The 22,123-nt window shown below is 39.6% G+C and overlaps 1 protein-coding gene across 4 annotated transcripts in view; it reads left to right on the top strand.

Moving 5' to 3' along the window:
• Positions 1 to 7,751: 7,751 nt before the first annotated feature.
• UNC5C (unc-5 netrin receptor C) overlaps positions 7,752 to 22,123 on the top strand; it is a 343,908-nt gene continuing 329,536 nt past the window's right edge. For 3 of the 4 annotated variants that reach the window (XM_027599024.1, XM_027599022.1, XM_027599020.1), the window contains exon 1: positions 7,753 to 8,158. In XM_027599024.1, coding sequence (XP_027454825.1) covers positions 8,035 to 8,158 — 124 coding nt within the window. In that variant the 5' untranslated portion in view covers positions 7,753 to 8,034. Of the gene's footprint in view, positions 8,159 to 22,123 lie in introns of all 4 variants that reach the window. The other variant, XM_027599021.1, reaches the window with a different exon arrangement.

The following is a 22,123-nucleotide window of genomic DNA, read 5'->3' as shown; positions in this document are numbered from 1 at the left end:
ATTTGCTGTCTGTCTACCACTAGTTATGTTCAGGCTTTCAGTGCTTCTCATCTTGAGTAAACGTTGTGATTTTTCTTCCTACTTTAATCCTTTTTACACATTCATACAAGACATTGTCATGATATCATCTCATTGCCTAAAGTCCTTTGGTAGCTTTCTGGTATACCCATAATGTTGGATAGTTTACATAGCAAACCACAGCCTTTCAAAATTTAGTCCTATCTTCCTTTCCAAATTTACCCCACGGTATTTGTCTGCATCTAGATAAATTTGAATTCAGATCCCAGTCTGACACTAATTTAGCTAAGCAATTTACTTAACTCTACTAAGCCTTCATTTCCTTACTTGTGCTTAAAATGAGTTAATAAAAATACCTACTTCATGTATATTATCATTAAATGAATCTGACCAGTGAGTGTTCCAAAATTTGACAGAATTTTTAAAAATTATAATTAGTGGGGTGTCTGGGTGGCTCAGTCATTAAGTGTCTGCCTTCGGCTCAGGTCATGATCCCAGGGTCCTGGGATCGAGCCCCGCATTGGGCTCCCTGCTCGGCCGGGAGCCAGCTTCTCCCTCTCCCACAACCCCTGCTTGTGTTCCCTCTCTCGCTGTGTCTCTCCCTGTCAAATAAATAAATAAAATCTTTAAAAAATAAAAATTGTAATTATAATTAGTAATAGCATTAAGTATAACGCTATAATGCTATTTGCGCTCCAAAATAAGTCGCTCAGTACTTGATATAACATTCTACTTTTCTTCCCTGCTTCTGCTCCAGTTGTTTGTTCCTGGAATGCCATCATCTCCAACTCAGCAAACACAAATTCTGTTTACCCTTCAAGGTCCAGGCCTAATGTAATATCATCAAAGACTCCACCAATCATTTCAATTTGAAGTAAGTGCCCTTTCCTCTTACCTCCAACAGCCATGTAGCCGCACCTCTCCTGCTACCCTTCTCAGACTCACTCTGTGTAGTTCTCTGGTCTGTCTTATTTTCTACTAGCTTATTAGCACTACAGGGGAGGTGATCATCTGATTTATCTGGAACTTCATTGGAGGACATGATTTTTTACACTATGCATATCAGACACTTCTTGCTGTGATGATGTTGCATAAAATATCTCCCCAGATCTCAGTAGCTGAAGAAACAAGCATTTTTTTTTTTCCTTGCTCATGTGTCGTCGGGTCTGCTATCACTCCATTAAGCAGGCACCAGGCTCCAAGCTGTACATTTCTCCATGAGCCTCATAGCCACCTTGAACCGATGGTTGCCCAGGAAATGTTCTCGCAACTGGTGGCAGGAACACATGAAAATGAGTAGAAGTATGCAATGGAAGGAACTGGCACACTGTAACTTCTGCCCACTTCCGCGGGCAAAAATCAGTCTCACGGCTAAGCCACCATTGGTGGGGCCGGTAAATCCATCCCACTTAGGGTGAGAAGGACAGCAAAGGCAAAAGTCAATTGTATTAACAGGAAAGGAGTAAAGAATGAGAAATAATGCAATCTAGCAACTATGTTCACTCCAGAAGTCCTGTTTTTAAGGACAAAATTGCCCCATAATGGACTTTGGGAAAGAGAACTGAAAACAATAAGGAATTCATGAACAGGTTTTTAGGACAATAAAATGACAATATTTGCATTTTAGAAGGTCATTCTGGGGTGCGTGGAGGACATGGATTGGAATGTGAGGGCAGACTGATTACTAAGGAAGCAATTACCAGAGACCATGAGGAACATGCCAATATATTGTATGTCTGTGGGGATGGAGATAATGGAATAGGTCCTGGAGATCTTTAAGTAGTAAAATTGGATGGATTTTGTAATTGAATAGGTAATGTGGGCAAAAGGGAGCGAGATACTGAGAACAACTCCAACTTTACACAAGGGTGGTATAACTCATGTATAGAGAGGCACATCGCTAAAGCGATTCTTTAGATGATTATGCAAATTAAGTACAGTGGACAATATCGGACATATTTTATCACAATAATGTCCACAGACACATTACAAAGTAGTTTTACAGGCATTTCATCTTCAGGGCAACATTATGTGTTCATTCATGTTGTTTTCATTTTATATAATGAAGAAATTAAAATACAAAAAAGTTACAGGACTATCGGAGTAAATATGTTAGATAAATAGAGATTCAAATCTGTGTTTCCTGATTCAGAATCTTCCCACCATTCCATAAAGTATCTTATATCCTCAATCTGCCCACAAGAGAAACCACATGGTCCAATTTGGCAGATAAATTTAAAATAAAATGAGGTATTTGAAAGGCGCTAGTAAGCAATAATTATAATATCTACCCCTAGCAATCTTCTTCTAAATGACATATATTATTTTCCATACCATTTTTATTGAGCTGTTCATTGTTTTCTCCTTATAACAATTACTGTATGCTACACAAAGGCGGAAATCACACTGGACTTTTTTTCTTCTCTTCCTTTATTTCTTCTTTGATCCTCTTTCTTCTTTTCCTTCTCCCTTCCTTCCTTCTTTTGTTCCTTGCATCCTTATTCCCTCCCTTCTCTTTCCTTTCTCGCCTGTCGGCCTTTCATGTTATTTTTCTTTATTTTTTTGGCTTTATTTCTTTCTTGTAAATGTTATCTCTATACCCCAACTATAAACTCCTTGAGGAAAAGATGCTATCTCAGGGCTACACACTTCTCAAAGTCCAGTAAATATATTCTGGTGGACTGCAAAATAGTCTGCTAGGCAAAATTACATAACCCTTCTGTTTCCTGGTATGTGAATTGGAGATAATAATACAAGTATACCTCGTGTCATTGTGCTTCGCTTTATCGTGCTTTGCAAGTATTGCATTTTTTCCTTTTACAAATTGAAGATTTGTGGCAATCCTGTATCGAGCAAGTCTACTGGCACCACTTTTCCAACAGCATTTGCTCATTTCATGTTTCTGTGTCACATTTGCATGCTTCTTGCAATATTTCAAATTTGTCATTATTATTATACTTGTTATGATGATCTGTGGTCAGTGATTATGACTCACTAAAGGCTCAGATAATGGTTAACATTTCTTAGCAATAAAGTATTTTTAAAATTAAGGTATGTACACGGTTTTTTTTAGACATAACACTATTGCACACATAGAGTAGAGCATAAACATAAATTTTATATCCTCTAGGAAACCAAAAACTTCATTCAACTCAGTTTATTTCCTTTTGTTTTTTCAAGATTTTATTTATTTATCTGAGAGAGAGAGAGCACGTGCAAGCATGAGCAAGGGAGGGGCAGAGGGAGAGGGAAAAGCAGACTTCCCGCGGAGCAGGGAGCCCAATGCAGGGCTCGATCCCAGCACCCCGGGATCATGACCCGAGCCGAAGGCAGACGCCCAACGACTGAGCCACCCAGGCGCCCTGCCAGTATTACTTTAATCCTCATCTTGACAGTTAAATGAAATAGCACATATAAAGAGCTTAGAATTGAATCTGACACACTGTGTGATCAATAAGTGTTAGTCAATGTTAATATTGTCCATGGCTTTTGAATTATACAAAGCAATGACTTCTCCTTTTTGCTTAAGCTGGTTTAAGTTGGGTTTCTATCACTTGCAACCAAAAGGGTCTTACTTAATACAATTTACATAAAGTCCCAGAATATATGGGTTTATGGCTGACCAAATTCCTTTCTGTAGGCTGAGGCAGAGAAGGAGGATTGAATTAACTGAATCTGGACCATCTGGCTCCTTTTAGTTGATGTCATCAGTAATTTTACCTGAGTAATTTTTCCAACTGCTGGTTAGGAAAAGTTTTCTCATACCATCTTATTTATATTCACTAAAATCCTCCTCCTTCTACGTTGTCAGTTAATAATCTCCTGGTATGATTATTTGCTTTTTATAAAAATACAAAAAGTGGGGAACCACACATTAGAGAGAGAAGATGAAAGAAATATTTCTATAACTAAAACATCTTCTATTGTTTTTTAGGTCCTTGGCCTTAAGCTGGAAACTTTTTACATACTAGTTTACAGTAAATAATATTATAACTAAGCAGTCTACATGCTAAATCGCATACTTTCTTGGTGTAGATTTCTGGAGGGACATGCAAGGGATTTGCATGTTTAATTCCCATTAGCACCTGTCACTGGGATTTATTATCCCAGAGTTAATTCTCCACTCATTGCAGCCAAGAAAGAGGAAGCCCTTGTACATGGATTTAAATGAGGCTTTTTATTTTTCAAAATGAGATGAATTCCATGTTTGTTCCTCAAACACCTGCAGTATTCCAACCCTGAAAAAGTCATATTTAAATTCATTTTTGGTGAAAATTTCCCCAAACTTGAATTTGTTCAATAACTAGAAAAGCCTGTTCATAATTTGAAATGTTGTCTCAGAGAAAAAAAAAAGGCTTCCATCCAGGACTTCGCTAGGTTTTAAAATTCATTGGCTCTCATTCTTCCATTCAATATTCAATAAATGTTTATTAACCACCTATTCTGTGCCAGGCAGTTTTCTAGGTTCTGGATACAGAGTGGCGAAAGCACTAGGAAAAAATTCCTCCCTTTGAGGAGCCTCCATTCTACTGGAGAGTATACATACATACAGATACATAAACACATACACATAGGCATATACACACACACACGTATACACATATGCATACATGCACGCATACACATACCTAGAAGTAGACATACATATACACGTACATATACATGTTCATATAAAAGAAGTGCTGTACGGAAGATCAAAGCAAGTGAATGCAATGGGGTCTTAAGGGGTATATGCTATTTTAGGTTGTTGGCCAAAGAAGATGTCTCTAAGCAAGGATATTTGAGCCCAGATTTAAGTGAAGTCAGTTAATAATCCTCTGCTCAGAAGCCTATGCAGCACTTCATTATCTATTTCATAAAGAAAACAAATGCAGGCAGAATGTTGGTACACAGGCAAGTTCCATCTGCAACCATGGGTTGTAGGAAACTCTCCTGCTTAGTGAAGCCGCTCCATTGGCTGGTACTCTTCCTGTCCTTGTTCTTGTGTTCTCGAGCTCCCCTCTGTTTTCCACCTCATTTCTACATGCCATTTCTCAAACCATTCTCCTGCCCTCTTTCGGCGGAATTTCAGTATTGAACTCCTTTTTTCTTGTCTCTTCCTCTTTCTTTGGAAGAACTGATTTCATGCAATATCTGTCCTTGAGCACTTCAATGCCCCAAACAAGATTATGTAACAATTTAATTCTATTTAACTAACTAGACTTTGAGGACTCTTTCCTACTGAGACTTTTTGACAATCAACCAAAATTGATTGAGCACTGACTACATATTGGGCTCTGTCTTTAAAAGCTGCGGATGAAATGAAAAAGAACAAGGCAAAGTCTCTGCCTTAAAAAGAGGGAAATTCTAGCTAGAAAAGATAAGCAATGAGATTGTCAATGAATAAACAAAAAACTTTTAGATATTGCTACTATTACTATGATAGTGAGCATATGTGAGGATTTCTTAGTAATTAAGCTGCTGTCCTTCCTGGAAAAATTGTAAAGACAGATATGAAATATAATCCCAAGTCCTTCTGGTGGTATAATCCTCCAAATAAATGACGGGTATGAGCTGCCTAGCTGCACTGTCCATCATAGTGGCCACTAGCTGTGTGCCTATTAAAATTAAACTAATGAACTACATTAAAATACCTAATTCATACTAGCCACATTGCAAGTGCTCAGTAGCCACATGTGTCTAATGACTACCATTTTGGAGAGCATAAATGGACATATTCCTCATTGCAGAAAGTTCTGTTGGAGAGCACCAGTCTAGATAGCATGCAGCTGATGAAACTCATCCACGGCAAGAATAGCGGGTAACAATTTTGTGTCAGGCACTTCTCACATCTTTAACTCGTTTCTCACAGAGCCCTATAAGATAATTACTGGTACTAGACCTATCTTACAGATTAAGAAACTGAGGCACCTAGCTTTATTTTTCAGTATCTGTCAGCTAGTCAAAAGAAATGCTGAGAATTGAACCCAGTCTGGAGCCAGAAGCTACCCTTTTACCAAAAGATTGTGGTATCTGTGTATGGGTAAGGGAAGGTGAAGAGGGTAAAGAAGAGCTTTTAGCATGACACGCAGTGCCTCCACAGGAACAAGAAATGGCCAGATTTGTCAGTGTCTTTGCCAAGGCTGACATTTTCAGATCTACTGGACTCATTAAAGACAGGTCTTGCTGGCTAGAGGTTCAGATGGAGCTTAGCAGGCAGAATCATGGAATGCTAGCACTGAAAAGAACTTTAAAGCCATCTAATGAAATATTTCACAGATGAAGAAACTGAGACATGCAATTTACCTGACCTGTCCGGGATAACAGAGTGAGATCACAGGCCTCCCGCCTGTGTGTGTGTTTACACATTGCCCCCTTGGCACCAAGAGCTTCAAATTTCCCTGATATATTATTTATTATTAGTTTAGATATGTACTAATCTTAGGAAGTGGTTTTCCTCTTCCCAGAATGTTGGACTGTCAATGTGTATCGACCTTTTTAATCCATCCACTTTTCCTTTTGTCTAGCCTGTCATTTTATCCACCCATTCTTACATTCCTCCTTCGTCATTACAACAGAGATCCATAACCTAGCTACCCAGACTAACTATCCTTTCCTTAAAAAAAAATAATTAAGTAAGTAAGTAAATTAAATAAAAAGGTAAAAAATTCATAGCAGTTCAAGTCCTTACTCACACCGTTAGCATTTTGGAAAACATGTCATAGGTTCCACCATCACTTTAAGTGAATGTCTACAAATTTTGTTATTTTGTTGTGCATTGTTTCTGAGAGTTCCCATGCCAGGTATCACCTCACCACCCTTCACATACTCAACATTGCCAGCCACCAGGATGCACGCAAATAAAGTCTTTTGAAGAATGAGTTTTCCTTTAGCTTTTGGTTTCTGTTCCACTACGGAGAAGTCATGGGCACCCAGAACACTGAGCAGTCTGAGTGGCGCTGACAACCCCAAGATTGCAGCAGGGTTGGGACACTGCAAAAGCTTCTTGCCTTCTTCCCCACCACGCAGGACTTCAACTCGAGCCCGCACCCAGCTTAATCAATCGCAAGACCCCAAGTCAGTCGTAGAGCGAGTCCAGTCCTGGGGAGTCTGGCGCAGGCTTTGCTGGCGCCGTGGAGAAGCTGGCAGGCGGCGGGCTGAGCTCCAGTGGACTCAGCCAAGAGGCTCGGGGCGCGCCCGCTGCGCTCCTGGAGTCCGAGTCTGGCGCACCGCGGGAGGCAGGCGCGCTCCCACTCTCCGCAGCAGCCTCTGCCCTCAGGTTTCTCTCGCCCAGGCTTCCGCGGGTAAACCAACAGCCGGTCTCCGCCTCAGGCGCTGGGCGCGCATCTCCCTCCAATCCTTGCTTACATAACGCGGGCGGGCGCGCTCCCGCCGCCGCTTACCCCCCAGCGGAGTTGGGCTGCGCCCTCCACGCCTCCACGGACAGCAACTCCGCGCACCCGTGCGCCCCAACGCTAGGAGGTGACCCTCCTTGGCCACCCAGCAGCGGCAGCCTGGACGTCTCTCAGGGGCGTGAGCACACTGAGATTGGAGACCCGAGAGCCCCACTGTGCCCAGCTCCCTCCCTCCGCTCCCACCTCCTCCCACTTCTCGCTTCCTCTCCCTCCCCTGCCTCTCCCCACCCCCCCTTGCCTGTGTGTGTTCGGCACAGAAGAGGGGACCCGGAGAGCAGTCCAGGCTCGGCGCGCCGCGGAGCTGCGGCTGTTCCTGCTGCTGGGGGGGAGCGGCGAGGTGGCCGCCTTGCGCCTCCCCGGACTTCCCAAGTGGGGGCAGAGCAGCCGCTCACCGAGCCGCCAGTTAGAAGGCTCAGGGAAAGAGGGACCGCCAAACTCCTCCTCAGCGTCTCCTCTCCACCCCCTTTTGGCTCCTGCCCTTGGAGAAAGTGGAGTGTGGCTCTTGGTTATCATTATTTCTTCGGACTGCTTCGTGGTGCACGGATTCAGCTGCTTCCCAGTGGGGTTTTCCGCTGTTGGCGCTTCTCTCTGTGTGGTTCCTGCCGGCACACCTCTGTCGACGATGAGGAAAGGTCTACGGGCGACAGCGGCCCGCTGCGGACTGGGACTGGGATACGTGCTGCAAATGCTCGTGCTACCTGCCCTGGCCCTGCTCAGTGCCAGCGGTACCGGCTCGGCCGCTCAAGGTAAGAGAGTCCGCCAAGCTCCGCGGCCACCTCCCTTCGCTTCTTCCTTGCCTCCTCCTTCCACTCCTCCTCCCCAGTTCTCTTGGCTTCCTTAATTTGCCTCGTTGCTTTCAACTAGAAGTCAGATCACGTTCCACTTTCCCAACTAGTTAAGAAGCTTTGGTTATTATTATTTTTAATCCATCTTCCGAGATGGGCACGGATGGACCAGGGACGCACACGGGGTGTGGACCTACATCTATCTGTCTCTGGGCATGTGGGCGCCTTGGGTGTCTTTTGCACTTTCTGCTCCACGCTCACACGTTGTTGCATATTGGTCACACAGAGGTTTGCAGCGACTCTCGGTGCGGGTGGCTGTGTGGCATGCCATAGGTACACCCTGATGCGCAGAGGCTCCCGGCGCTGAGCCACATCTGGGGTTGCGGGATCTTCAGGGCGTCTCTGAGCACGTTAGACGCCGAAGGGCGCTCAGCGAAGGAAATGTGTCCATTACCGCCGAGGACCCACCAGCTCCTCCGTTGCCACTCTGCTGCTGCTTGGGGCGCTGTGGACATGCCCAGGGCACCCGGACCCGCCACCCAGACAGCGGCAGGCCTCGGGGAGGTGCACGCCTCCACACTCTTACCCTTTCCGAGTCTTCCTCCCAGTAAGCCACGGAGAAACTTAAAACCCCAGAGCTCTGGGAAAACGGACTGGTTGTTCAAAGAGGACACTCCCCCGGGTAATGGGCGAGTTTATAACTCTGACAATTTAATTTAACGCGCCTGAGCTTTAAAACTAAGTGACCGGGGCCGTGGGCAAAACAGGGGTTGGGAGAAGAGCGGTCAGGAGTTGAGGGTGAATAAGGAGGGAGGGGAAGCGCGGGGGCTGATTGTCTTCTTGTCCCCCGAGTTTGAAGTGGCAGCGGCAGCTTCCAGCCTTCCGAGCCCAGGAAGCTGAGTGGAAGGGAGAGGGCCAGGAAAGAACCAACGCTGCCCCCTCTGGGGTCTGTTTCGCGTCACCTGGGCCCCCAACCTTGTGGCCAAGCCAGCGCCCACTTCGGTCTTTTCGACCAGTTCTGTGGAAGTCGCTGGCTTAGGGGAGGCAGCTGTTTTTTTTTTTTCCTAGGGCGGGGGTGAAGGAAGCTTGTCCAGCATTCGGAGGTAATTCAGGGATCCCATCATCTCGGTTACACTTCTTTCCAAATTTGGAGAGCAGAGGAGGTGCGGCGATAGCCTCGAACTCCCGGGGCGTTGCTCGGACACTCTTGGAGGTTCCTGACTGCATTCCCTCTGATTTGCGAAGGCTCTTGGGGGAGAGAGCGTTGGAGGTGGAGGGGAGCGCTGAGCGTTAGCGAGTGTGGTCCGAATGAGGAGGTAAGTGATTAGCAAGGCTTTGTGAATTAGCGATTGCTACTTCGGGAGTAAATTTTCCTGCTGCCTAGCTAAGTAACCACGCTCATAAATCCTTCCTTCCCTTCTTACCAGAAGCCTCCCATCCTCGAGGTTCTGCCCTGATTTTCTTATGCATACTTCCAGAGCTCATCTGCCTGTCCATTTTACAAAGGAATCCTATGAACGTGTTGTAGATTTCTTGAAATTGGTAAGAAGTTCTCTGGGCAGCAGCCAAGGGTTATTAGAGAGGAGTGTTTGGAAGTTTAAGTGAACAACCTGATGAATAGTCGTGAAATCAATCGCGTGACTCCCTGTGGGATTCGCCTACTGTTATTGGGCGCACAGAGGACCTAGCCATGGGGTGGGGTTCAGGTGGAGGTCGGTCGGGGGAGGACTGGGCAGTGAGAGAACCCTTTGGGAAAAGGACAAGTTAAAGTCCCCAAAGATGCCAAACAGAAGCTATAGGATTCTTGCCTAGAGCTTACTACAGCAACATTAAAAGGACTGGGTCGGAAAAAAAAATCAATAAAGATAATCAAACAGGAGATTGTAAGTGGATTAATATTGAAAGAAGGGAGAAGAGATTAAAAGAAAAAAAAAAACGCTCAAGACCGACTGAGCGAGCTAGCTGTACCATTTGCACTTTCCTTACAGACCAGGCAATCCAAAGATTGGGGATTGAACCTGCTCCTCTGGTCTTAAATGGAAAAATAAAATGTATTCTGTAGGGTATATGCATTTCAGTGGTGTTCCTCTCCATTCAGTTTGTTTAGTTACTCATTTGCTGGTGAATCAACTGTTTGAATCTTATGGTCTCAAAAGACACTATACTCCCACTTTTATCTTTGTTAGCCTCCGTGCTTCAGGACACCCGCTCTTCCTGTGTTGTCTGTTAGGTATTAAAAATGTAGAAAACACCAAACTCAGCTACTATCACGATCACTCTAACCCATTTCCCAGCCTGCTTACTATTGAGCCACTAGTACACTTTCTTCTCAGAATCACACTTTTATATCAGGCTGGCGTTCAAACCTCCTTTTCCTTCTAATTTCTTCTCTTTTCTCCTCCCTCTTTGGACTAGCACACTAGGGAAACTGAAGATACTGTTGCTTCCTCAGGTATGATTTCCATGTGTTGAACACTTAAAGATGGTAATGATCTATTTTTATGAATGGAACTACATATGCAATTAAGATGAGAAAGTTAATTTGAGGACTTGACAATGTGGATGAGATTTATTTATTCTGTTAGAGAAGTACTAGAAAAATTAGCAGTGTTAAGAAAATATGTATGTCTTCAGAGGTAGCCAAAAAAAAAAAACCCAAAATCAACAACAGATGTTTAAGATGAAAAAAGAAGCATAATAGGTATTATTTGTGAGTATACTATATTTTCTAACTGTAGTTTAAATGAAGACAGCAGTCATTTTATTTAGGTCCTTGGGAGATTCTCCAGGCTTTAGGCAACAACTTTCTCCTTTCTGGCTATGCCTTAATTGTTTCATTCAGGATTGCCTGAAACTCCTAGCTCCAAGGGGGGAAAAAATTGTGTTGTTTCTGACTTCCAAGAATGAAAGATTTTACTAAGTAAAGAGAGAGAGAGAGAGAAAGAGAGACAGAGAGTGTATTTGATCAGTGTGCCTCAGAGTTAGTGCCCTCCTGTTTTAGAAATGCATTTATTTCTGGATTATCACAGCATTGATATTCTCTTATCTAGCACCAACTAGTGTTATGAGTGTTAACATCACAAAAGTCAGAAAAGAAAATTAGTGAAGACTCAAATCATATTGAGACTATTTGCTATTACCAGAAGTTAATTCATAATGTTTTTTAAACAAATAGTATACTTCTTCCTACACAAGAGTAGAAACTACTTTCATGCATTTATGCATATTGCTGTGGTACAAATAGACAGTTGGCACAAAAGATAACTGAATTTCATTACAATTATATCACATATTTTCTCCATTTTGGGAGCAGAGTAAGTTCATAAAATCACATTTGGAATTTGCAGTAAGGAAAAGTATCCTTGCTCAAGGAATGCTTAAAATGCCTCAGAGGACAAACTTTTCAAATGCTTGCAAAGAAGGAAGAACTATTAGATTGTTAACATTCACTGATTCCTTAGTCTTCTGTACTGTGGATACTGGGGATTCAGCATTCAACAAGACAAGTTCTTCGACTATCTCCCATTTTAGTCTCCAAGCTGGATGTCCTGATCAGAATTCAATCTAATCTTTTTTAAGCAACTCCCCCCCAAAAAAACATAAAGGAGGCATGGGCTTCACCAAGGCAAACCCTCCTAGCTTATTTAGAACTGTTGTTGAGACTTAAAAATAACTGCGCTCTAATGTATGCTCCCTTCTCCAATTGGTGCCAACAGCTAGAGTGTGCTCTGTTGGGCCTGAACTGCATTTAGCACTTTTCTGATTTAGGTCATGGCTTTGCTGGAGCAGCAGAGGGAGTCACTCTCAGAAGGAACATTAAAATTACAGGCTGCAACCACTATTATTCCCAATCATAGGGGAAAAGAGTGGGGGTGGGGATTTAGCCAGAGTCCTTGCCTTGTGATTTTAACCTACTTTTTTTTTTTTTTTTTTTTAGTTTGACTTTTGTATTTGTGGCAGTTATAAACAAACCTGGTTACATTTCCCCACAAATTAGAAACCCGTTAGCTCCTTGGGATAGTGTAAGATATTAGAAGTAAAATTCTAAACAAACAATTGTTGTGCACTTATTATGTCCCAGACTGTGCTCTGTTTGTCAGGGACACAATGTTGAAAGAGACAATTTCAGCCCTCAAAGAAGACACACTTAGCAGCATATAATTATAATGCACTTTCTGAAAAATAACAGTCAGCATAGGTATAGTACTTTCTGGATTCAAGTATCAAAGATAGTGAACATAGGTCAGGGTAAGGTTCTACTGGGAGTAGTGGTGGGGTTTCCAAAATTTCAACACAAAGGAACTTAAGGATGGCAATGTGGTTTGAAGTGGGATGTTCTAATGCCATGTTTGCATTGGAACTGTCTAACTTATGTTAAATCTTAATTAAATTTAATGTATATTTGGTCTGGCTTTGAGGAGGCACAAGCTAAGTGTTGTTAGTGGTATGTGCCCATTCTGCCGACTGGCTTAGTGTTTATCAGTGTCTCCTAATCCTGCTTCTACCACCTCCTAATTGTGTTGCTATGGTTGAGTTATTTAGCTTCATTTGTGCCTCAGTTTCCACCAATGTAAAGTGAAGATAATATATACTATCGGTCTTATTGTGATTGAATGAGTTAATACATGTAAATTGTTTAGGGCCATGCCTGGCCCACAGAAAGGAAACATTATTCTTTGGCTTCTAACTCTGTAAACCACTAGCAAAGAAATCTAGAAGTTAAAGAAACTGAAGGTCAATAATTTTGAACACGGACTAGGGATTACGGCAGACTCTGCTTCGCCAAAAGCAACAAATGAAGCTGTCTGAGGAGATGTTCCAAAATAGATCACTGCAAACTCCTGGACAGTGATGTGCATGGTTCCTTGAACAGTCAGTCAGGGGGAAGCTCTCTCCCTTCATAACCCCATTTCTTCCTTTCTGCTTTCTCTGGGAAAATTAACCTAATGCCAGTTCTAAAAATGCCATGTTGAGTCACTGCCTGTTAAGTCCTGGCTGCAAGCTCTACCCTTGACTTTCTATCTTTACAATGAATATTGAAAGATAACTTTTCATAAATCATAAACACTTCTGTGGGAAAATAAAAACCAAACATGCCAGGCTTTCAGATAAGAGTTTAAGAAAAATCAACCCTTTATGCAAATGTCAATAGTTTTCCTTTAAAAAAATGGCAAAAGTGTATGGTCTAAAGAACATAATTGAATGCATATTAAAACAACACAAAGAATACATTATATGTTTTAAAAAAGAAGAAGATAGCAGGAAGGGAAAAATGAAGGAGGGGAATCGGAGGGGGAGATGAACCATGAGAGACTGTGGACTCTGAGAAACAAACTGAGGGTTCTGGAGGGGAGAGGGGTGGGGGGATGGGTTAGCCCAGTGATGGGTATTAAAGAGGGCATGTACTGCGTGGAGCACTGGGTGTTATGCGCAAACAATGAATCATGGAACACTACATCAAAAACTAATGATGTAATGTATGGTGATTAACATAACATAATAAAATAAAATTTTAAAAAAATGTAAAACAAAACAAAGAAACGTAGAAAAATAGGTTGACTCAAAGGCAAAGCAAATTCACCAAGACTTTTCATTGTTCAAATTAAATTTGCAATAGAAAGTTTCAGTGTCATAATTTAGAACAACATGGATAATCTAGATAACATATTTTGAAACTTTCACATTTAATTAATTCTTGTTGTTTAATGGTTATTTCTATTTGTTCATGTTTAGTGGGAATGTTGTTTTCTGGCTAACTTTTATGAAAACACTAGGGATTTGTGGGGAATTTTATGTTACTTAGAGTTAAGACAGGTCTTTTTCTTACAGTATTTTCATTTTGCTTTTAAGTTTTGATTGCTTGTTCTACACTTTTAGATCCCCAGATTTCTCACTTGCTTTCTTTGTTATCCAAACTTCTTAAAGTTATGTATGGACTCTTCTTTGATTTCATATTTTATTTGGATTTGGTATTGCTTATGTATTTGCGGAGGAGGGCAACATGAAACTGAGACCTTGGGTATTGTCTCAGTATTGCTTAGTTCAGGGATATTTCAACTAGAACAGAGACTCACAGAAACTCTGCTATTTTTTATGTGACTTTTTTAAAGTGGGGTAAGTTTGCCTTGAAAAATATTAAAATACTACGGTCTCCTTTTTTCTAGATCTTAAAAATAAATCCAATAACTGAATAATTTATAGTTTCTCTTATTTTAAATATGTGTCATCTCCACATTTATGGAGATCTTAATAAAAACATCTTATAGTAATAATTTTATGAGCTAACAAGACCAGAGATAGTAAACTTTTTATTCTTTCTACCTGATTCGAGCTCTCAGAAGAATTTTTGCCTTTTCATCAAAACCTAATACATATATTATGTTGACAATATTTTGATTCTTCATAAAAAAATCTTAGAAATTACTGTTCTATAATTTCAGATTTTTAAGAAGAGTTTGGGTTGAAGTTGTAATGCGGTTTCTCATCTTGAGCATTTTTGCCCCCACAGAAGTTGCTACTTTGGGATTATATAATAAAGTTTTGAAATACACAAAGAATGTCTCCAGATTTTAGAGGTACCTAAAGCATATCCAGCCTTCTACGTGGAATTTATAGTGTTAGAGTTATGGTAACATTAATTAAATTGAAGTTATAATTTGGAACATGAGCTATAGCTTTGAAAGTGCCAAATATGCAGATATTTGTCCTTAATGTCATTATACTTTTTATTAGCAGTGAGCAAAAGTGCTTTGTGTGGCAAAAGTGAAGTCTAATATCTGAAAACTCCAATGTTTGGGGAATACCCTCTTTTAATTAAATAACAAACCATATCTCCATGCAGCGTGGTAGGGGAATGTGAGAGTGAGGGGAACTAGGCGACACTTACATTGGTGTGCCTGTTAGAGTACTCATTCTAAATATGAAGGCTCAAAATAATCATGTTAACTGATGATACTGACTAATCAAATTTAATTCCAGAGTAACCAGCCTTATTTATTTTAAAATGTTGTGAAGATAGAAGTTTACCTTCATTAATCATTGTCATTTGGGTCCTGTGGCTAGTTTCATTTCGCAGCAATTATGAAAGCCATAAAAATGGCTCATGTAGATAAACATGTATTATCTTCTCTTCTAACTAAGGAGGTTAAACAACAGAAACTCCCTCAGCACATTTAACAGGTTTATTGATGAATGCTAACATTTCTAAGTTTTAGTCAGTGTCTTTTTTTTATTTAAGATTTTATTTATTTATTTGACAGAGAGAGACAGCGAGAGAGGGAACACAAGCAGGGGGAACAGGAGAGGAAGAAGCTGGCCTCCTGCCGAGCAGGGAGGCTGATGCGATGCAGGGCCTCGATCCCAGGACCCTGGAATCATGACCGGGGCCAAAGGCAGATGCTTAACTACTGAGCCACCCAGGTGCCCCCTTTAGTCAGTGTCTTAACTGATTATTTAATCATGAACTGCCTGAACTCAACTATATATTTTTTTGTCTTTTCTGTTTTTTTTTTTTTTTTTTCCTGTTTGGAAGAAAAACCTTATATATGAACATTCCTTTCCAATAAAAAACAGATTAGTGCTGGCATATCAATGCCTATATCAAAATACCTGTATTAAAATACATCTGAAGCCCACTTATAAGGGCAAATATGTCCATGAATGGAAATGCAGGTGTTTCTAAAAATTCAAGAAAATTAGTGTGTATAAAATACAAAAGAGTAGCATAGAAGTAAAGTATGCCATTTGCATAGATATGTAATCACTTTAAATTAAGTCATAATATATATTCTCCTAGATCATGGAAGTTTAGTGCAAGGTGATAAGATGTGTGGTGCGGTAATATCCACTTATAACTATAAGCATAATGAATTGCATTCATGTATAAAAGTAAAGAGAGCGATTTTGGACAAATCTAATCTCTGAATTTGCAAGTTTGTTCCTTGTAATCAAATTGCACATTTTAAATCATTCACCCATCTTTCTGGAATTTCCAGAACTTAAAAAAAGCATCCTTTCTACAACCAGATCAAAGAGTACCCTCTTTAACAAGTGGTATTCCCTAAATTTTGCAGGAACTAAAAACCATCGTCAGTGACAAAAGCACTGCTGTTTTATTATATGTGATTTCCAGAGTCCTGTATTGTATCTGACCCAAACCAAGCAAATAACCCAATTACTACCACAACAAAAACTTTATGATTGGGAAGATAGAGTAAATAATGGTCATTTCACTTTGAGCATTATGTCTGTGTGAAATATGTTGACATTTTAATTTAGCTTTTGATAAGGGGAAAATGATATATTTTATCTTCCCCTGGATGAAGAGTTTGCCAAATATACACATCGTAGCCACCCAGTGGAAGTGCTCAAGTTTAGCAAGCAGCAATCTTGAAGTCATTCTAAATAAAACAGTAATTATCACTGTCGTTTTCTTTAGCAACTTTACTTCTTCCTTCTGGGTATCCATAAGATGATGAAAGAATATAAGTTTTAAAATGTATTAGGGATCAAATTCAAGGACTGAAAGAGCCTAAGACATTTCCCTCCCAGGTTACCACAGCCATCAACAGCAGAGCATGCAGCTTGGTGGAAAACAGAAGCCCATTTCAGTAACTGCTCTCAGAAGCTGAGGAAAAACAGGCATGTTCAAATGATTTATTATTTTTGCTATCCAGAATAGAGACCTCCGATCAATATTTCATCATAATATTATTCAACAAGCCCTCTGACTTGCAACTTTTATCTAAAGAAGAGTGTTGATCTGTACTGATTTCAGTTAACACAGCAGAAGAACTTGGAAAGTACTTAAAAGATGTATACTTGAAAAAAATTATATTTGGATTTTATTTGGACCTGTTTGAGCAGGATGTGCTTGAGAAATCTAGACTTAATTAGTGGGATACTGATATATGGTGTCTGACAGTCTGTTTCACTAGTAATAGAATATATAATTAATCCTCCAGTGGTCATTATAAAATGCACTCTCATTTCCTGAACTACTCTGTTAAATATTGTCATTAATAAGAATACGAACATCGTAGTTTAAATCTCATGTACATAAGAAATCCAATAGCATTTCTAGAATTATGTAGGAGTTCTTTTTTTGTTTTTTTCATTTAAATTCAATTAATTAACATATAATGTATTATTCGTTTCAGAGGTAGAGGTTAGTGATTCATCAGTCTTATATAACACCCAGTGCTTATTACATCGCATGCCCTCCTTAATGTCCATCACCCAATTTAGGTAGGAGTTCTTTTTTTTTAAGATTTTATTTATTTATTTATTTGAGAGAGCAAGAATGAGAGACGGAGAGAGAGCACATGAGAGGGGGGAGGGTCAGAGGGAGAAGCAGACTCCCCGCTGAGCAGGGAGCCCGATGCGGGACTCGATGCGGGACTCTACCGGGAGTCCAGAACCATGACCTGAGCTGAAGGCAGTCGCTTAACCAACTGAGCCACCCAGGCGCCCCTATGTAGGAGTTCTTAAGGACAATTGTTCAACAGAAAAATTGCTGAAGTGGAATTTTATCTTTATGAAAGTATCACCAGTGTCTTTATATATTGATGTTTATATATTGATCAAAATATTTATTTTTGTTTAGTTTTACATGCACATGCATATATTTATGTAAAATTAGAAGGACCACAGTGAAGAGAGTTATAGTTTACTTACTGTAACATAATAAAAAAATTAAAAGGATGACTAAGAAAAGTTTTAAAAATAGATATGTTTTCCCAGTAGGGGTAGTGGTAATCAGTTTATTGGATTTATTAGAAATGATGATAACATGAAAGGTACATGTCATTTTTTATTGAATAAAATAACTATAGAATTATTTCCTACGGGGTATTTCCAGGCAGAGTCTTAATGAAATGAAAAGTCACAAGGAGTAGACAAATATAGTTCAGTATTTCCCTGTGAGCCTCTATATGCTGGCACAAATTGTGTGTGTGTGTGTGCGTGCATGTGTGTAACTATTTTTGTTTTAGGAGAATTTTTTCAAACAGCTTTGGCAATATCTTTAGAAAGCAAAGAGAACCTATCAAAAAAATGAAAATAAAACTTACTTATAAAACAAATTCATAAAGGTAGTCATCAAATGGGGAAGCAAGTTTCACCACTGCTTTCTAACTGAAAAATTACATTCTACTTTTCTGCAAAAGTTCCTCACTCTCCGCCAGGTGCTAAGTCGTTTGCATAGTGTCCAGTAGAGACACCTCTGTCTCATTGTCACAATGGCTTATCTATAGAAACAAGTTTTCTCCTATTTTCCAAGTGACAGAAACTAAAGGATACCCACTTTCACTGCCTTGTTTCAACATGTGGAGAAATTCCCGTTGTTTCCTACCCAGTGGACTATAATTTGTTGACCAAGGGAGAACAATAACTTCCATGCATGAATGGGTAAAATCTTCATCCACATGCGTGAGTCCCTCTCCAGGTACTCTCCGGAAGAGAGATTTCCCTGGTAAGCACCCTGCCTGAGGTGACCTCTCTTGTGGGCTGATCGACGGAGAGGTCGGTTGTGTGGTTCTTCCTTGAATTCTGTGATGATTTGTTTCAACTTCTTAATCAAGTGTGGAGTTGTTTCCAGACTGCAGAATTTGGTTTTCTTGGACTCCCTTAGATGCTGTGCAGGTGGCTTTATATCCAGGTATCTCTATCACATCCATTGAAAACTTTATTTAAATGAACAAAAATATAAAGTTAACTGAGGGGGGTAAAGGTTGTTACTAATGAAAGAATACACAGAATTTCGCTCCAGATAGAGGAGTAATATACTTCCTTGCTTATATTCAATACTGTATTAAATGCAGATTAATACATAAATATTTATATGACACATCAACATGTGAATACATATTAATTATTGCCATACATTTTCACATCACTTGGCGTTTCTGAACTAGAATTTTAAAAGGTGCAAATAAATGCTAGGATTCAGAATATTGTCTTGTATGTTCTCTTATTGTATGTGTCATACATTCTTGGATGATATGGGGTTCTTATAACAAAATATGTAGGACTCTGCTAAGAATGGCAAAATAAATAATAATGCCTCACAAAGTTTTGTGATTACAAGCCTAAATGCTAATGAGAGTGGTTGCCTGTTTAATGCTGAATTGCAAGGTTAAAAAGAGGATCTTAAAGATAACAGCAGATTCCAGAGTCCTTGAGTTTGTTTTGCATTCAGTGACAGTCACTAAATTAGGGAAAGGAATGTTCAAACAACACACTTGAGGAAAAGTGATTTTTATAGAAAGGAGCCATTTCTGCTAATAGTCAGTAACTGCACGTAACCCCTCTGACATTAAAAGTCCATTAGCTAAGCCCAGTTTAAGTAGCAGCTGATGCAGTGTCAGCTAAATGTACATAGGAATTTTTTCATATAATGCAGTAAGAGCAGTTCTATAATTTTTTTCTAGAACTACATACATTAAGTAAAACAAATGTCATCTGATAGTAGTGGCAGGGCTGCCAATAAACAGGCAAAGATTTGTGATGAAACAAAAGTAACAGTCTATATAACAAGAAGATAATAAATGGTAGTGATGGTTTTAAAAGGAAGTCTGAGAAAAATCATATGGAGAAGCTTAAGCTGACATCCAGAAAGAGTTGTTTCCTCAGAAGCACATAATAACATGCACTGCTTTGAGACACTCACTTTAAGTGATGTGACTTTTTCTGTTTTTTACTATTAGCCACAATGTTTAGGTTTTCGGTGCGTTTTCAAACAACAGGAAGGCCCCTCCTTAGGCACTGGGACGTGTGTGAGAGTAGGGGGGACACAAGGTGATTGAGGAAAGAGACCAGGGAAAAAAGTGAAAACAGAGGTACATGTGTTAATATTTTAAGGTTTACTAATATTCGAGTTACACACTAAAGATGAAATTAGTCTTAATATTTTAAGGTAATGACTATGATACTATTTTTAAAAGCAATATGATCTTTCCTGCAATGAAATCAAAAGTTAAATTGTCCATTTTATACCCTCTTCTCCCATTTTTTTCCATCTTTTGGATATTTTCTAATCTCCATTTAATCATCTGAAAGATAAGATGTTTTACTGCAAATTATATTAGAATTCAAGAATCTTTAATAAGTCGTCTTAAAGAACTCTCTTTAAGAAGACAGCATTCTGTGACTATAAGGCCATTGTAGAAACAAAGTGTGAGGGTTGCTTAGTAATCTAGTGTGTTGAGTTGAGAACAGGGCCGTAATTATCAGTGGCTGCCATGCTTACACAACTATAAAGTATTACAAGGACCTCCATGACGACCCCCCATTATCAGACCATTAGTGAAACACTGTTCAAGCAACAGTGGGGCGCCCTGCTAAAGCTTATAACCTCAATCACTTGGGCATAAGCTTTGCGTATATTTTCACATGGTCATTTGGACTCTCATAACACTTTTAGTACTCAGAATTATTTATCAATTTATTTCTGAATTTGAGAATTTATTCATAAATTTAAGTCTACTCTGAGACATTTATAAATTTTATAGTCAAATCTGAGACATCACATCATTTGTTTATTTTCTTATTTATTTTTAAAAGTCGGTTTTTCTTAAATGATTAAAAAAAAAAGCACCTCACATAAACCTGCATTGCTTGATGGTGAAAAGAAACAAAAGACAAAAATGGAAAAGAAGGACTACTATTTAATCCTAATAGGGTGGCAGAGATCTCCAATTCATTCAGATTTTCATGTGAGCATTTCTTAATAAAATCAAGAAGTATTTTTTTTTTTGGTGTTTTTAACTGTTTTAATTTGGTTCCAGCCATTGTAAAGGCTTGTTTTGAATGAATTGGAAGCTTACATGGACAGAGTTTTTGCAATTAAATTCCTAACCAATATCCCACTTACTACCATGTTGCATGAGGGACTTGATGACTAATTTCATCTTTAGTGTGTAACTAGAATATTAATAACAGATGGAAATATGCCTCAGTTCAACCAATAGCCTTTGGCTTTTAATTCTAAACCCACTTTATTTTTTTCAGACTACAACATCTGCTAAAAGTGATAATTTTCTGTATGTTTTTCTTTTTTCATCATAAAACTTAATTCTATTGCAAGATGATAAAGAATATCAGGATATTTGGCCACATGAAATTTTGTAAACATCTATGAACCAGTATTACGAAATTGAATTATGTTGGAAATAAGATGATTCTGGACTGATTGAAATAGGACAATTATTATATGAGAATTTGGAATAGATTTGGAAAAAATTACCCTGCAACCCCGCAATGTCAATACACTGTTGCTTTCTTGGGTACCTGTACAAATGTATCTTTTTTTTTTTTGGTACGAAGAATTACATTAAAAAATTTTTGAGTGTATATAATAAATAGTATGGCTTGGTGTGAAATTGAATTTATTTATGCTTGGAAAACTTTTTTTTCTTTAAATAATCTCTGGGACGCCTGGGTGGCTCTTTCAGTTAAGCGTCTGCCTTGGGCTCAGGTCATGATCCCATGGTCCTGGGATGGAGCCCCACATCAGGCTCCCTGCTAAGCGGGGAGTCTGCTTCTCCTTCTCCCTCTGCCCCTCCCCCCTGTTCATGCGTGCTCTCTCTCTCAAATAGATAAATAAAATCTTAAAAAAATAATCTTTGATGATGCCTATTCTTTGGTGTGATTATCATGACCGTTTAGAATGGTGAATGGTTTCAGCTTTCTCTCTTTTTTCTGTTTTGTAGTTTTACATTTCCTTTTCTTGACTGTCAGGGACTTAAAAACGTATCTGATGTATGCATATATGTGGACTCAGTAATCTCCTGACATAGGAAATTAATCCAAATTCACTGAAAAAATACGGATGTCTACAACCAAGAGTGTTCATGTGGTAACTGGGCTAGGGAAATACTGTCGGCAGCTTTTATGTCAATCTCGTGGTAAAGGGAAATAAACTGAGAA

The sequence above is a fragment of the Zalophus californianus genome, chromosome 2 (assembly GCF_009762305.2).
Source record: "Zalophus californianus isolate mZalCal1 chromosome 2, mZalCal1.pri.v2, whole genome shotgun sequence".
Taxonomy (NCBI): domain Eukaryota; kingdom Metazoa; phylum Chordata; class Mammalia; order Carnivora; family Otariidae; genus Zalophus; species Zalophus californianus.
This window is presented reverse-complemented; position numbering and strand designations above follow the sequence as displayed.